The 15,327-nt window shown below is 49.9% G+C and overlaps 2 protein-coding genes across 2 annotated transcripts in view; one reads left to right on the top strand and one right to left on the bottom strand.

Moving 5' to 3' along the window:
• The window catches only part of suco (SUN domain containing ossification factor), a gene marked incomplete at both ends in the record, with an annotated part of 41,276 nt that extends 34,609 nt beyond the window's left edge, over nt 1–6,667 (bottom strand). Inside the window, 1 exon segment of the mRNA XM_080535952.1 lies at nt 6,528–6,667. Coding sequence (XP_080392078.1) covers nt 6,528–6,667 — 140 coding nt within the window.
• Nucleotides 6,668–7,943: 1,276 nt separating this feature from the next.
• tmed5 (transmembrane p24 trafficking protein 5) lies at nt 7,944–11,592 on the top strand. Its single transcript, XM_080536164.1, has 4 exons — nt 7,944–8,367; nt 9,748–9,845; nt 10,271–10,454; nt 11,337–11,592. Exons 1-4 carry the CDS (start codon nt 8,170–8,172, stop codon nt 11,553–11,555), a joined length of 699 nt encoding a protein of 232 aa, XP_080392290.1. The 5' UTR covers nt 7,944–8,169; the 3' UTR covers nt 11,556–11,592.
• Nucleotides 11,593–15,327: the final 3,735 nt, after the last annotated feature.

Raw genomic sequence — 15,327 nt, 5'->3', positions numbered from 1 at the left:
AAGCAGCTGAACTGAGACCTTCAGAACAAGTGAAGTGGAATCTCTGGAATGCAGGTGGCACACGTCTGGAGGGGGAAGTAACACACACACACACACACACACACACGCGCACACACACACACACACACACACACACACACACACACGCACACAGACGCGCACACACACACACGCGCACACACACACACACACACACACACACACACACACACACACACACCTAGGGGAGATTTGACCAGAGCAGACGTCGCCTCCCTCTGACATTCTTCCATAGGAGCAGCAGAGTAACAAACGTCTGCAGGTCTGATGAACGTGCTGCAGAGACGCAGGGCTGCAGGGGTCTATCTGACCAGGGCTGCAGGGGTCTATCTGACCAGGGTTCTATCTGTCCAGGGTTCTATCTGACCAGGGTTCTATCTGACCAGGGTTCTATCTGACCAGGGTTCTATCTGACCAGGGGTCTATCTGACCAGGGTTCTATCTGACCAGGGTTCTATCTGACCAGGGTTCTATCTGTCCAGGGTTCTATCTGTCCAGGGTTCTATCTGACCAGGGTTCTATCTGTCCAGGGTTCTATCTGAGCAGGGGTCTATCTGACCAGGGTTCTATCTGACCAGGGTTCTATCTGACCAGGGCTGCAGGGGTCTATCTGACCAGGGTTCTATCTGACCAGCTGAGTATACTTGAGTACAGTGCTGCATGACATTAATGCACCAGGGTAAGATGGAGCCCTCCCGCACACACACACACACACGCACACACACGCACGCACACGCACACGCACACGCACCCACCCCTGTGCTGACGTCTGCAGCCCAGGCTAATGTACACAGACAGACCCTGGTTGTTGACGTGACGTTTTGCTCCACTGAGCAACGTAAATACTTCTCTAGTTACTGAGTATCCAGAGAGCTCCTATGTATGTATGTATATATATACCCATATATATATATATATATATATATATATATATATACTGTATATAGGCTAGAGTCTATAGTATGTATATATATATATACTGTATATAGGCTAGAGGACAGAGTCCACGTAGGCGCTTTGGCTCAGCGATCGTAAACACCTACAGACGTGTAACAACTTGATCAAAACAGAGTTTTTGACGTTGACACAAAAGGAGGTGTGTTTTTTTTATTAAAAGGGTGCATCTGTGTCTGTGTGTGTGTGTGTGTGTGTGTGTGTGTGTGTGTGTGTGTGTGTGTGTGTGTGTGTGTGGGTGTGTGTGTGTGTGTGTGTGTGTGTGTGGAAGATGCCACGTGTAGCTACGTGTTACCACGGTGACCCGGGGGCGTGACGTGTGAGCAGAAAGCCCCCCCCCCCCCCTACACACCCCCCCTACACACTAGCCCCCCTCCATAGGGACCCTGGCAGAAACCACTGTTACCGTGGAGACCCTGAGAGTGGCATTCCCCTAGCCCGACCGCTGCCTTCCTGTCGCCTCGCAGCGTGTGAGAGTTGGCATAGAGGGGAGAGAACCTGATAGCTGCACGCTAAAGGGTTTGCATTAGTAATCAAGCGAGAGTGTGTGAGAGTGTGTTTGTGTTTGTGTGTGTGTGTGTGTGTGTCTGGTCATCAGGTTCGCTGTGGGAAAGTGAAAATGTGCACCAGCGTAACGATCAGCCACTGGATCTGACCTGAGCCTCTCCTCACCTTACCGACCGTGTCCCGCTGGACAAAACAATCCACTCAAAACTAAGTTAAAAGCAGAGTGTGTGTGTGTGTGTGCGTGTGTGTGTGTGTGTGTGTGTGTGTGTGTGTGTGCGTGTGTGTGTGTGTGTGTGTGTGTACGACACACAGACATCACCCTCAAGGTAAAGCTAAGAGCTGAGCCAGCGGTCGAGGTCTCCCTCTGTGTTAGCTAGGTCAGGTGTGTGTTAGCTAGGTCAGGTGTGTGTTAGCTAGGTCAGGTGTGTGTTAGCTAGGTCAGGTGTGTGTTAGCTAGGTCAGGTGTGTGTTAGCTAGGTCAGGTGTGTGTTAGCTAGGTCAGGTGTGTGTTAGCTAGGTCAGGTGTGTGTTAGCTAGGTGTGTTAGCTAGGTCAGGTGTGTGTTAGCTAGGTCAGGTGTGTGTTAGCTAGGTCAGGTGTGTGTTAGCTAGGTCAGGTGTGTGTTAGCTAGGTGTGTTAGCTAGGTCAGGTGTGTGTTAGCTAGGTCAGGTGTGTGTTAGCTAGGTCAGGTGTGTGTTAGCTAGGTCAGGTGTGTGTTAGCTAGGTCAGGTGTGTGTTAGCTAGGTCAGGTGTGTGTTAGCTAGGTCAGGTGTGTGTTAGTTAGCCAGGGTTCTGCGTCCTGTTCCAGCTATGTTTCTGCTCGGCTGCCATTACTGCTGCCTTTGTGTTTCTCTGTGCGTGTGTGTGTGGGAGGGGGGGGTGTGCGTGTGTGGGAGGGGGGTGTGTGCGTGTGTGGGAGGGGGGTGTGTGTGTTCAGGCATGGAGGCCAGCTATAGAGAGCCTCGCTGCCTTGCAGCTCTGGAAAAACGTAACCCCTTCACTGCCGCTTCCCACCCCCCAGACTGCCTCTCACCAGTCTGTGCCTCTCATAGTGTGGTGAGGGTGGGGGAGGGGAGGGGAGGGGATGGGAGGGGGGGGGAGGGGAGGGGAGAAGCAACCAAGTTTGTTACTAATAATAACCAAGTTATGACAAATGACAATAACAGCATATTTGGTGGCAGTCCTCACAGACAGCTTGTTTATGTGGTGGCTCCGCCTGACCACAGTGCTGGGATGGTGATGGCAGATTAGACGACAGAAGCACCGGAGGGGCGGGTTGAAGAAGCACAAACATAATTATGATCTCATAGGGACAATAGGAGGACACGCTGAGAGAGGGAGTGAATGAGAGCCTTGAATAGACGAGTCGATACGCTGCCTTGAGGTATCGAGGAAATGAGGAGGGTGTCATTTTCTAAGGCCTTCACGTAACACACATCCCCCCCCCCCCCCAGACTTTGGCATTTAAACTGCACGCACATGCACGCACACACGCACATGCACGCACACACGCGCACACACACACACACTTCTCTTTTGATTTTGCCATGTTTTGTGTTGCATTGTGTTGTGTGCATTGTGCTTGCTTGTTTCCTGCATTTTATCTATTTTTACTGTGAAGCACTTTGGCTCAGCATTGCTGTACGTAAAGTGCTATACAAATAAAGTTGACTTGACTTGACTACTGTACAGAGAGGTAGCGTACTCCTGGAGTATTTGAATATCAAACTCACCTGGGGAGTCTGTCAGGAGGATATTCAAATCCCTCAGGAAATGCAAACCTACTTGTCTTTAAAGTGTAAACAGACCTCCTTTTTTTCCCCTAAACAATTGCTCAAGTGGTCTAAAAATGCAGTGCTGCTGCCGTCACGAAAGAGACCAAAGTCAATTTGATAATGTCTCCAAAGTGGCGTGTACAAATCTAATTTATGATTCATGAAAGGTTTTCTTTCTTCTACCAAAAGCATTTGAATTCCTCCTAGCAAACCAATTTGCCCTCCGCTACTAGACACCTAATCACCTAAACTAGACCTAGACACCTAGACTAGACCTAGTAGACACCTCATCACCTAAACTAGACACCTTATCACCTAATCTAGACACCTAATCACCTAAACTAGACCTCGAGACCTAATCAGACGTATGTGTTATTTACTGATGAAGACAGGAGGCTATCTACCCCGCGTCATGAATAGAAATGTATGTATCAGCAACACTCTGGAACCGCCAAAGCTAATCAGAACTATCAGGAAGGGTTAGGACTGACCGAGGAGGATTACACAAATGTGGAAGCGGGTACTAGAGTGAGCACGGAAACCGTTTGGTGGTAAGACAAAGTCCCCTTCTTAAACAGCTCAGCTTGTTAGTGTGGGCTGTGATTTCCAAAATAACTAAGTAGAAGTGCAACTACTTGAGGGTGAACCAGGTACATGAGGGGAGAGGGCGGGTAAACCAGGTACATGGGGGGTGAACAAGTTTCTTCACTATATGGAAAGGCTGAAAACCTGTTAAACCATATGCAATAAATCACAAAGCCATAACGTCTGCCCATTGTCCTGGGACAACACTGATAACACAGTGCACTCACACACAGGCTAACCTATAGGGCCACTATAGAACACACACAGCGAACCACAACGACCTCTAGGATGTGTGAGGGCGTGTGCTTTCTACCAGCAACAACTAGGAGGACAGTGGGGACACATGTGAGCAGATTCTTATTTCTTATTGGTCCATCAGAGAAACACAGGTGTGTTGTCGTTTATCCTCTGTGACACAAGATCTAGAAGGCAGGTCTGGAGCATAGAGAGTGTTTGTAGGCGTAGTGTGAAGGCAGGTAGGCGGCCCGCTCATGACAGCCACCCCATCTGGAGGAAGTTGGCACGGCTGGCTGCTCCTATAATCACCTGGTCATTAACCCCGTGTGTACGGTTACCTGCGTCAGCGCCTCTGACAAGCTTAATAAATGCACTGTGGTGTTAATCCACCTGGCAGGCGGGGTTGCTGCTACGCTAAACACTCCAACCAGAACAGCACAGTGTAGATAGGTAGTAGTCTAGCTAGTCGACTAAAGACATAGAGATACGCCATTTAGCTGACTGACGCTTTTATTCAAAGCAACTTACATTGCAGTGAGTGCATGCATACATGTCAGTATATATGGTCCCAGCAGGAATCGAACCCACAACCTAAGCGCCATACTCTACTCAACTGAGAAGAGGGTTAGAGGAGGAGGAGAGAGGAGGAGGGGGAGGAGGAGGAGGGGGGGGGGGAGGAGGAGAGGAGGAGGAGGAGGAGAGGAGGAGGAGGAGGAGGAAGAGGAGGAGGAGGAGGAGGAAGAGGAGGAGGAGGAAGAGGAGGTAGAGGAGGAGAGGTAGAGGAGGTAGAGGAGGAGGAGGAGGAGGAGGAGGGGGAGGAGGAGGAGAAGGAGGCAGAGGAGGAGGAGGAGGAGGAGGAGGACGCGGAGGAGAGGAGGAGGAGGGGGAGGAGGAGGAGGAGGACGCGGAGGAGAGGAGGAGGAGGAGGAGGAGGAGGACGCGGAGGAGAGGAGGAGGAGGACGAGGAGGAGGGGGAGGAGGGGGAGGAGGAGGAGGGAGGAGGGGGAGGGAGGAGGGGGAGGAGGGGGAGGAGGAGGAGGAGGAGGAGGAGGAGGAGGAGGAGGAAAACACAACGAAACGGCTTCAAACGTGACGTTCAATAAGTCTCTTGGGAGTGTGTGTGACAGCTGGAAACATCACATCGACATCCTCTTATTATTATCGTTACATTTCACCAACCGAGGACACAAAGCAGCTACCATCCCCATCCTCCTCAGCAGGCTAGCTAGCTTAGCTCTCTGGCCACCGACGACAGACAGCTCAACAACATCTCATCTCCATGGCCTGAACATTGGGGGGGGGGGTCCTATAGCATCGATATATATATAAATATACAGCCAGAGAAAGACTAATAAACTGTCCACTGATGGTTCAGTGTGAATGTCATTCATTCGGTGAGAATGTGCAGATATATGAGTGTTTAAACCCAGAAGATGACGGTTGGTCAGTTATAAACCCAGAGTCGTGAGATCGGCCCAGAAGATCACCGGCGCCCACCTCCCCTCTCTGGAAGAGCTGTACAACACACGCTGCCTCAGGAAGGCCTCCAAGATCTCCAGAGACCCATCCCACCCTGGGTACGAACACTTTGCCCGGCTGCCCTCGGACAGGCGGTTCAGGACCATGTTCGCAAGGACAAACAGACTGAAGCTCAGCTTCTACCCCAGGGCCATTCAGGCCCTGAACACAGCAAAGACCTAGGTTCTGGGCCCTGGACAGTCTAGACCATTTGAATTCGCACGGACAAATAGACTGAAGCTCTATTAGATAGATAGGTTGGTTGGTTAACTCTGTCTGTCTCTGTAGCTGTTCATCCTTCTGCAGGGGCTAGCATTGACCACACTCAGCCCGACCACCTGCCCATCCCCGCAGCCCACACTCCTCACACACTCCTGCCTCCTCTCCTGCCAGCCCCCCTGGACCCCCCTGGACCCACCCCCACAGCCCCCCTGACCCACCCCCACAGCCCCCCTGGACCCCCACAGCCCCCCTGGACCCACCCCCACAGCCCTGTGATCTGCTCAGGTGAAGGCCACCTTTCTCAGTGCCAGAGTGTGAGTATTAGCATAACCCTCCATGTTTTCCTCATACTGAGACAGATTTATCAGGGACATGTGCATTTGGGTCATCATGGATAAAAAATGAAGGTCTTACCAGCAGCACAGCAGCGCGAGCAGGCTCACCACCGCGACACGCGACCTCGTCATCATCTTCCCGCGGGGACCGACATCCTCGCGCTGCTCCTCGCGGGGGGAGAGAGACCTCTCTCTGCTCTCTTCTCTGGTCTCTGTTGGCGGTTATAGTTAAACCCTGCTACCTTACGATGATTATATGAGTTAACTCAGGTAACAGGGGGCGGGTGGCACTCCGGTAGAGCTACACTCGAGGAGGTAGGGGAGTTTTCATTTAATCGTGGACCTCATCTCGTTACCTCGCCGCCTCTGTTCCTGCTCGCTTCTGACTGAAACAGCGACTAGCTCTGCTGCGGAGGATACTCTCGACCAATAGGATCAGGGCTTTCCTGCTCTCAGCCAATGGAATCGGGGCTGTTCTGCTCTCGACCAATGGCATCGGGGCTGTTCTGGCCCTTTAACAATAGGATCCAGTGCTGCTCTGCTCTGAACCAATGGCATCTGAGCTGCTCTGCTCTGAACCAATCAGGCATCAGGCAAGCGATCCCGCCCACATCCGCTGCTCGTGCTGAGCTGGAAGTGCTGCCGTGGGACGCGTGACGTCACGGTCTTGATGAGCAACATCAAGGTGGAAGTGTTGTTGTGCAATTATGTAAAGTCAACTATGACTGATATAGATATATATATATGACTAACTATGACTGTTTGATGGCAGTTACTAGATTGTAATCAAGTGCAATATTGAAATACAACTGTGAACATTTCAAACCTGCAAACTGCGACACTTTAAATGAATGTGCAATAACACTATGTGCAATATGACAACCCTCGTGTACATAAGGTTCAGAGATAGGAAATGTTAGGATATTTATAGCATAGCATAGAGTACAGCACAGTGTTTTATCTGTACAGTATAGTATAGTGGATAGTGTACATAGCCTTTATTTATGTAAACCAGCTCTTTTCCCTTCTTGTTTTTAGGTTTTTCTTTCCTAGCACCAGGGGAGCCCCCCCTCCCAAATTTCGTTGTTTGGTACCTGTACTATATTAATGACAATAAAGACCATTCATTCATTCATTCATTCATTCATTCACATGGAGAGCAAACCAGAATAGAGACTATTCAATGTTTTCAATGCTGTCGTGAAATAACTATACGGGAATAATGCCTATATGACATAGAGCAACCCTATAGTTTATTTAATCAATCTTCTTGGGTGTCTTAAATTGTCCAAAAAGCATCAAACAGCGACACCAGTGTTACATCTAATAAAGACAGGCCGGTTGGTGGTTTATACGATCTGGTAAACATGTGGATGGATCTGTGGGGTGGAGATGTACCGGATGTGACTATCCGGATGGTTGAGAGAGCAGCGCGGGACTGAGCAGCGTTGGATGCCGCTGGCGGAACGTTCATGTCGCTTCTATGAACTACATCTCCCAGAGTGCATCTGAGGAAAAGGTCCTTCTGAAAGTCGCCTGTATGGATTCATTTTAATTATGTAAAAAAAAAAAAAAAAAACGCACACAAGAGGTGCCTCTTTTATATATCACACCGTGTAATACACTTCGTGAAATTAAATAAATCTCTATTATTATTTTATTATTCTATTTCAACGCGTCGGGACAAAACAAGGCAATAATCTTCGCGTCATCACGTCCGGACGTAGGAGACGTCATCATCACAAGACGCAGGGCGAGCGAGCTGTCCGGAATCAGGGAAGTTTCAACGACACAACAGAACAGCAACTCTCCTCAATACATCACCCTGTGATCCTGGGTCCATAGGAGCTGGGCATTGCAATAGTCCAAACGTTCCCACTCCTCCTGGAAAACCTGGACGCGAGCAGCAGAACAGCAGAACAGCAGAACAGCAACTCTCCTCTCTACATCAGCCCCACTCAGTCAGTCCTGTCCTCTACGTCTCTACCGTGTGTGACCATGCATGTGTCCAGGGTTAAGGTTAGGGCTGCCAGGGTGTTGCTGGTGGTGTCCTGGTGTCTGCTGTCCCAGACCCTCCAGGCCGCCGCCTTCTCTCAGTCTCTGGACAGCGACTTCACCTTCACCCTCCCGGCCGGCCGCAGGGACTGCTTCTACCAGACCATGAGGAAGGACGCCTCGCTGGAGATAGAGTACCAGGTCAGACCCTTAACCCTAACCTTTAACCTTTAACCCTAACCCTAACCCTAACCCTGGAGATAGAGTACCAGGTTAGAGAGAAGAGTGCTTTGGTTTTTATTAATGCCACTGTTTGAGTTTGAGAATGTTTATTTTGGTCCCTTATATAATTCACAATACAGATATAAAACATTTACACAGTCACAATGCATAACACCAGGACCAAAAAGCCATGGCTTATTGCGCCTACCCTTGTTACATGCATGTTGTAACAAACGTGTGAACAGTCCATGTCTAATGTCATAACTTTAGCATGTTTAGCTGTGCTGGGTGCAGTAGCTGTGTTAAGTCTGTAACATCTCTTAACAACCCTGTCATGACTGTTGACATCCTAGGCTGCGTTCGTCGATTCACTCTGAGAGCGCCGGAGCGCACACTCTGGGCTTAGCGTCATAAAGGGACGAAAAGTAATTTGATTGGACAAGAGACAAGTGGCATTCCATGAGTGCTGATCAGATTCCCAGAGCGTATTTACGAACGCAGCCCTAGTATGTTCTGACATTAACTGTATGTTCATCCTATGGCTGTGTGTCGTCTACGTGTTGTGCTTGGTTGATTTGAACCTTTACTTGAATTATACTTTCATTGCTGTTTGAGAAGCGTATGAATGTCATCATACTTGTTTGAAACCCGTTTTACCAGACCTTGTACTTGTGTGTGTAGACTAACCCGACCAACGACATTTGTCCTCCCCCATACGCCCCTGGGTCGTTCTGCTGTCTCCTCTACTGATATGAGACATCTGGGAAAATATAAAATATGAACCAATGGAGAAGACGGCCTTGGAAGGCAGATGTTTACAGCAGGACTCACACTGCATTTCTGTAGCACGTATCATATCACCATCACTGTACAAAGCGGTGGAGACATCGGAGCACAGGCTCATTGTGCCAGCCTCCATGGGGATAAAGGACACCCCCAATTACCTGTTGTTGTGTCTACAGGCATGTGATCAGCATTATGATGCCCTGGGAGGGATGAGCAAGACAGCCACACGCACTAACCCCTGTTTGTTTGTTTGTGGAGAAACGTAATGTCTGGATACGCCGTGCGGGCGGATGGTCTCCTCTGGATGTCTGTAATGAATTGGCGACCACAGACAGACAGACAGACAGACGGTGCTTCTCGGGGGGTGAAGCATGAGAGGGTTTCCAAACCCAGACCAGACTTAAGATGTGGAAACTGTTGAACCAATGATGCAACGTCAGAGCAGTAGGGCAGAGTCTCAGGCTATGTGTTATCTCTGTTAGTTCATCAGTGTCTTCAGCCCTCTCCTCCTCCTGTCTTCTCCTCTCTTACTGACCTCCCCCTCTGTCTCTCTCTCTCCATGGCGGTCATCAGGTGTTGGACGGCGCAGGTCTGGACGTGGACTTCCAGGTCACGTCTCCGTCTGGACACATCCTGCACAACGACTACCGCAAATCAGATGGTGTGCATACGTGAGTCACACACACACACACACACACACACGATACTCCACCTCCATACAGTCACAGGGGGGGGTTACAACATTCACTCCAACCTTCTCTCTGTCTCTCTCTCTCTGTCTCTCTCTCTGTGTCTCTCTCTCTCTCTGTGTCTCTCTGTCTCTCTCTCTGTCTCTTTCTCTCTCTCTCTCTCTCTCTGTCTCTCTCTCTCTCTCTGTCTCTGTCTCTCTCTCTCTCTGTCTCTCTCTCTCTCTGTGTCTCTCTCTCTCTCTGTCTCTCTCTCTCTCTCTCTCTCTCTCTCTCTCTCTCTCTCTCTCTCTCTCGCTCTCTCTCTCTCTCTCTCTCTCGCTCTCTCGCTCTCTCGCTCTCTCTCTCTCTCTCTCTCTGTCTCTCTGTCTCTGTCTCTGTCTCTCTCTCTCTCTCTCTCTCTCTCTCAGGATCGAGACAGAGAACGGTGACTACCAGTTCTGCTTTGACAACACGTTCAGCTCCGTGTCTGAGAAGATCATCTTCTTTGAGCTGATCCTGGACAACATGGAGGTGGAGGGGGAGGAGCCAGAGGACTGGAAGGAGTACGTCCACGGGACAGACATGCTGGACATGAAGCTGGAGGACATCATGGTGAGGATGGGGGGGTGTGTTCGTCATGCAGCCTGCCCTTTAGATTAGAGTCAACCTCTCCGTCACTGCACACAGGACAACCAAATGTCTTTTTTTGCTCTAGGCACAGGGTCAGCCATAGTCAGCTCCCCTGGAGCGATTAGGGGTTAAGTGCCTTGCTCAAGGGCACGACGGCAGTGGTAGACACCTTAGATATGATGCCAGCAACCCTCCAGTCACCAGCTCACATGCAGCTCCCTCCTGAGTCGGGGATCGAACCAGCGACCTTCCGACTGCTAGCCGGCCTCTCTAACCTCTAGTTTAGTAGCAGTGTTTAGTGTTTAGTAACTGTGCACCACTTGTCTGAGGCCTGTTGACTTTGGTCAGACCATGTGACCAAACTTGTCCTTCCTGATTGGTGGACCTCTGTAGAGATGCCTCACATAACACCACGCCAGGTCATAGAATGACACATGTGGGGTCAAAGTGACCCAGCGAGCAAACACACACTGCCAACACAACACACACACTGCCAACACAACACACACACTGCCAACACAACACACACACTCCCAACACAACACACACAAAACACACACTTGCCAACACACAAGCAAAACTTGCAATGGCAAGTACAAGACCACAAGGGGGCGCACTGTCCCAGGACCCAGAGACAGACACCTGAGAACAGGAAGCGCCAGACAGGAAGTGTGAACAGCAGATGTGGAGGAAGCTGTGTTTCCCCCCAGGAGAATGTTACTGTAGGTAACCCTAATCCCCCCCCCTCCAGGACACCATTAACAGCTGATCTCCCCCCCCCCCTCCAGGACACCATTAACAGCTGATCTCTCTCCCCCCCCTCCAGGACACCATTAACAGCTGATCTCTCTCCCCCCCCTCCAGGACACCATTAACAGCGTGAAGGCTCGTCTGGGGAAGAGTCTGCAGATCCAGACGGTGCTCCGGGCGTTCGAGGCGCGCGACCGTAACCTGCAGGAGAGCAACCACGAGCGCGTCAACCTGTGGTCCGTCACCAACATGGCGGTCATGGTCCTGGTGTCGGCCGTGCAGGTCTACCTGCTCCGCTCGCTGTTCGACGACAAGAGGAAGGTCCGCACGTAACCCCGCCCCCCCCCCCTTCCTGTCTGGACCGATCAGCTGGCCGATCATCTTGGATGTTACTGGTGCTGGACTGGGCTTCCTGACTGTAACTAACAGATTAGATTTTTTTTTAGGTACACAGACACACACACACAGAAATTGACTCACTCACTCACTCACACACACACAGACACACACACAGACACACACACACACACACACACACACACACACACACACACACACACACACACACACACACCCTTTTGGAAAGATGAGTTCACAACTCTTTCACGGTAGTTCTTCCATGCCCTACACCGCCCCGCCCCCCCCCACACACACACACACACACCTTCCCTCTAGTGTCCCACTCAACCAACCTGCCTCACTCACTTCTACGAGAGAGAGAGAGAGAGAGAGAGAGAGACAGAGAGAGAGACAGAGAGAGAGAGACAGAGACAGAGAGAGAGAGAGAGAGAGAGAGAGACACAGACAGAGACAGAGACAGAGAGAGAGAGAGAGAGAGAGACAGAGACAGAGACAGAGACAGAGAGAGAGAGAGACAGAGAGGGAGACAGAGAGAGAGAGACAGAGAGAGCGAGAGAGAGCGAGAGAGAGAGAGAGAGAGAGAGAGACAGAGAGAGACAGAGAGAGAGACAGAGACAGAGACAGAGACAGAGAGAGCGAGAGAGAGAGAGACTCCTCTGAGGAGGGTCAGGGTCAGTAACCCTCAGCTTGTTTACTTGGTGAACATGTTCTCTTCTCCTCGGACAGATTTGTTTTGTTTTTAACTAGAACCTCCGCAAGCAGATTAAATGACTCATTTTTCAGAAGCTGATTCACTATGTCTTCCAGGAACTTAGGTGTGTGTGTGTGTGTGTGTGTGTGTGTGTGTGTGTGTTGCCCAGCCCTTCAGAAGGAGGTTGTTACTGATACCAGATGTTTCTCTCAGCGTCCCGTCTGTTCACGTGGCCAATCATGTCGCCTTCTAACCACGTCTTCAGTAGACAGGAGCACTGTTACTGACACACACACAGACACACACACACACACACACACACATGAACACATGAACACATGAACACACATGTCTGAGAGAGACCCTTTTCTTTTGTACTCTGTGGGGGGGGGGATGCCAAGCTACCCATGCTGCTCCTTGGCACAGGGGTGGGGGAGGGAGGAGAGATAGTAGAGTAGGGGAAGGGAAAAGGTGCCATCTGCACGTCTCCAAATCACTGGTGTCTCTGCCCTTTCTGTCTCTGGTTCTCTGGTTCTCTGGTCTCTGTTAACAGCTGATCTGCCTCTAGTGACAACAGCTGCTATTTACATCTGCGCCACACACACACACACACTATACACACACACACACACACTATACACACACACACACACACACACACACACATCCCTATACACACACACACACACACACACACACACACACATCCCTATACACACACACACACACACACACACACACACACACACATCCCTATACACACACACACACACACACACACACACACACACACACACACCTGCATCACTAACAACAACCACCACGCCCAGCTGGGTGAGACAGGGTTAATCTTATCAGCTGCTCTTCTTGACTTTATTTTATTGTGTTTGCAGTAGGGGGGGGGGGCTCTCTGTCATATATACACACTTTGACACAGACGCATGTCACTCACTCACTCACACACACACACACACACACACACACACACACACACACACACACTCTCTCTCTCTCTCTCTGGATCAGAATGACCCTGATTCTTGTTTTTGCCATCCAGGGTCAGATGGATCTGGCTGATCTCCTCTATAACCCTCAGAACAGCCAGACAGATCTGATCCAAACCTAACCCAGAACAGTGTGTTATTACAACAGTGTGTTATTACAACAGTGTGTTATTGTGTGTTAATCCTCACTAGTTGCCTGAGTGTTTGTGTGAGGAGTTGGTTTCTACCTCCACGCCCTCGTATCAAAGACGCCAGCCTGTGTGTGGTGCCGAGCCTTGTTTATTTCTTTAGCTCCTCTGTTCCCCCCCCCCCTCCTCCGCCTTGCCACTGTGAATGGGTAGCACCACACCGCCACCTCCTGGTGGGACAATGAACTGCTCACATGCTGCAAAACAAAAACATGTGGATGTTTCAGGGCGAGGGCAGGGTCTCTCCTCCGCCCTGCAGCACTACAGCGTCACACAGACAGTATTGTTCTTTAGTCAGAGTGAGTTAGGTCCTGAACTGAACTGTGCCATAATAAAGTTTCCTCCCAATCTCACTCACATCCAATCAGCTGATTCTAAGATTTGTTTCTATTATTGCCATTGCCCCTCTCTCTACCTGCCATGTTTATTTTATTTGACTCATGCCACGTCTCACAATGGTGTGTTTTTTTTTGGGAGGGTAAGGGGGGGGAGGGAGGGAGGGAGGGGGGGGTCAATAAAATGAAGAACATGTTTATCTACAGAGTGACGTGTGTGTGGTACAGCGTACCCATGTCAGGTGGGCCGGTCTCTCTCCATCGTTGGGAACACGGCTCCTTGTGTCCTCTCCGCTGTCCTCCACTCGTGTCCTCCTATTGATCTAAGATCTAAGGCTCCTCCCCTTACATGTTCTCCTCCAATGCTTTCTGAGGACGACAACGTCCCCTCCTGCACACAGAGAGGGAAACCCTATAACCCTAACCCTCCTGAAACCTGACATCTCAGAAGGACACGGTCAAGTCTTTTATTCACCACAGCCAAGTCACGTTGGGAAATGTTTCTATTTTACTAACCTGATGGGACATATATGATATATTTGGGAGAGGAGAGGATATTCTGGGATATTTATGGGTTCTGTAGCAGCTGTACATGTGTGTAAATTAAACAATCCTACTTTTTCTGACTCTTGTGTCCTGTTGTGTTCAGTGGTGCTGTCGGGCATAAAGGGTCTGGGATATGACATCATGCCTGGAAGTCACAGCATATCAGACTGGCAGGGTAGGAGCAGGGTTGTTACCACTCCTCTAATATCAGACTGGCAGGGTAGGAGCCCTAACCCTTTTATTTGATGACTTTTTATCATTTTATCGATTGATAGCGTGAAACTTAAGTTGTGAACAAATGGAGCGTTGATGCTTTTCTATGATACTACAGATGACGTATCAAGGTTATGTCATAGGGGAACGTTCAACCACTACTGCTTGTGACTCTGTTCCGAGGGGCAAGCCGAAAAGCGAGTGGCACTCCAAAACGAGGGGTAGGGGGTAAACAAGTGAAATGGGACAGGGCCTGTATGTGTGTGTGTGTGTGTGACTCAGACCTGGAGGATGTGGCTGCTGGTCTGGTCCTCTGGGTGGACAGGCGGCACGGCCGTATGACCAGACTGTGACCCACGCCGGGGCCTGAGACGTCAGCTACACACAGCGGGCGCAAACTGAGAGAGGGAGGAGGGGAGAGAGGGAGGAGGGGAGAGACAGAGGAGTGGAGAGAGGGATGGGGAAGGTGAGGAAGAGACGTGATGAGACTTGTTTTTAAGTCTGTATCTGATTGCAGCATCTTGAAACCATGACTACCTTTTTTATTTCATATGTATATATACTGTATATGAGACCACTCCAAATATGTCAGCATCTCTACATGTATGGCAGCCATTCCATTCCAGTCTGTTTCCTTCTGATTGATTTCCTAAGTTAAAACATTAGTATTGTGTTGTTTAGAAATGAATATGAACTTGTTTTATTTGCATTATTCAAGGTCTGAAAACACATATTTTTGTTGTTCTTATTCTTATTTTTTTATTATTA

The sequence above is a fragment of the Nansenia antarctica genome, assembly GCF_963989245.1.
Source record: "Nansenia antarctica genome assembly, chromosome: 7".
Taxonomy (NCBI): domain Eukaryota; kingdom Metazoa; phylum Chordata; class Actinopteri; order Argentiniformes; family Microstomatidae; genus Nansenia; species Nansenia antarctica.
The sequence above is the reverse complement of the archived record's forward strand: the minus strand, read 5'-3'. Positions and strand labels throughout refer to the sequence as shown.

Bases quoted from the DNA above. Each gene is read 5' to 3' on its own strand.
- tmed5 (XM_080536164.1), top strand. From the start codon at position 8,170: ATGCATGTGTCCAGGGTTAAGGTTAGGGCTGCCAGGGTGTTGCTGGTG. The intron at 8,368-9,747 runs GTCAGACCCTTA...GGCGGTCATCAG, and splicing joins CGCTGGAGATAGAGTACCAG to GTGTTGGACGGCGCAGGTCT. The intron at 10,455-11,336 runs GTGAGGATGGGG...CCCCCCCTCCAG, and splicing joins TGAAGCTGGAGGACATCATG to GACACCATTAACAGCGTGAA.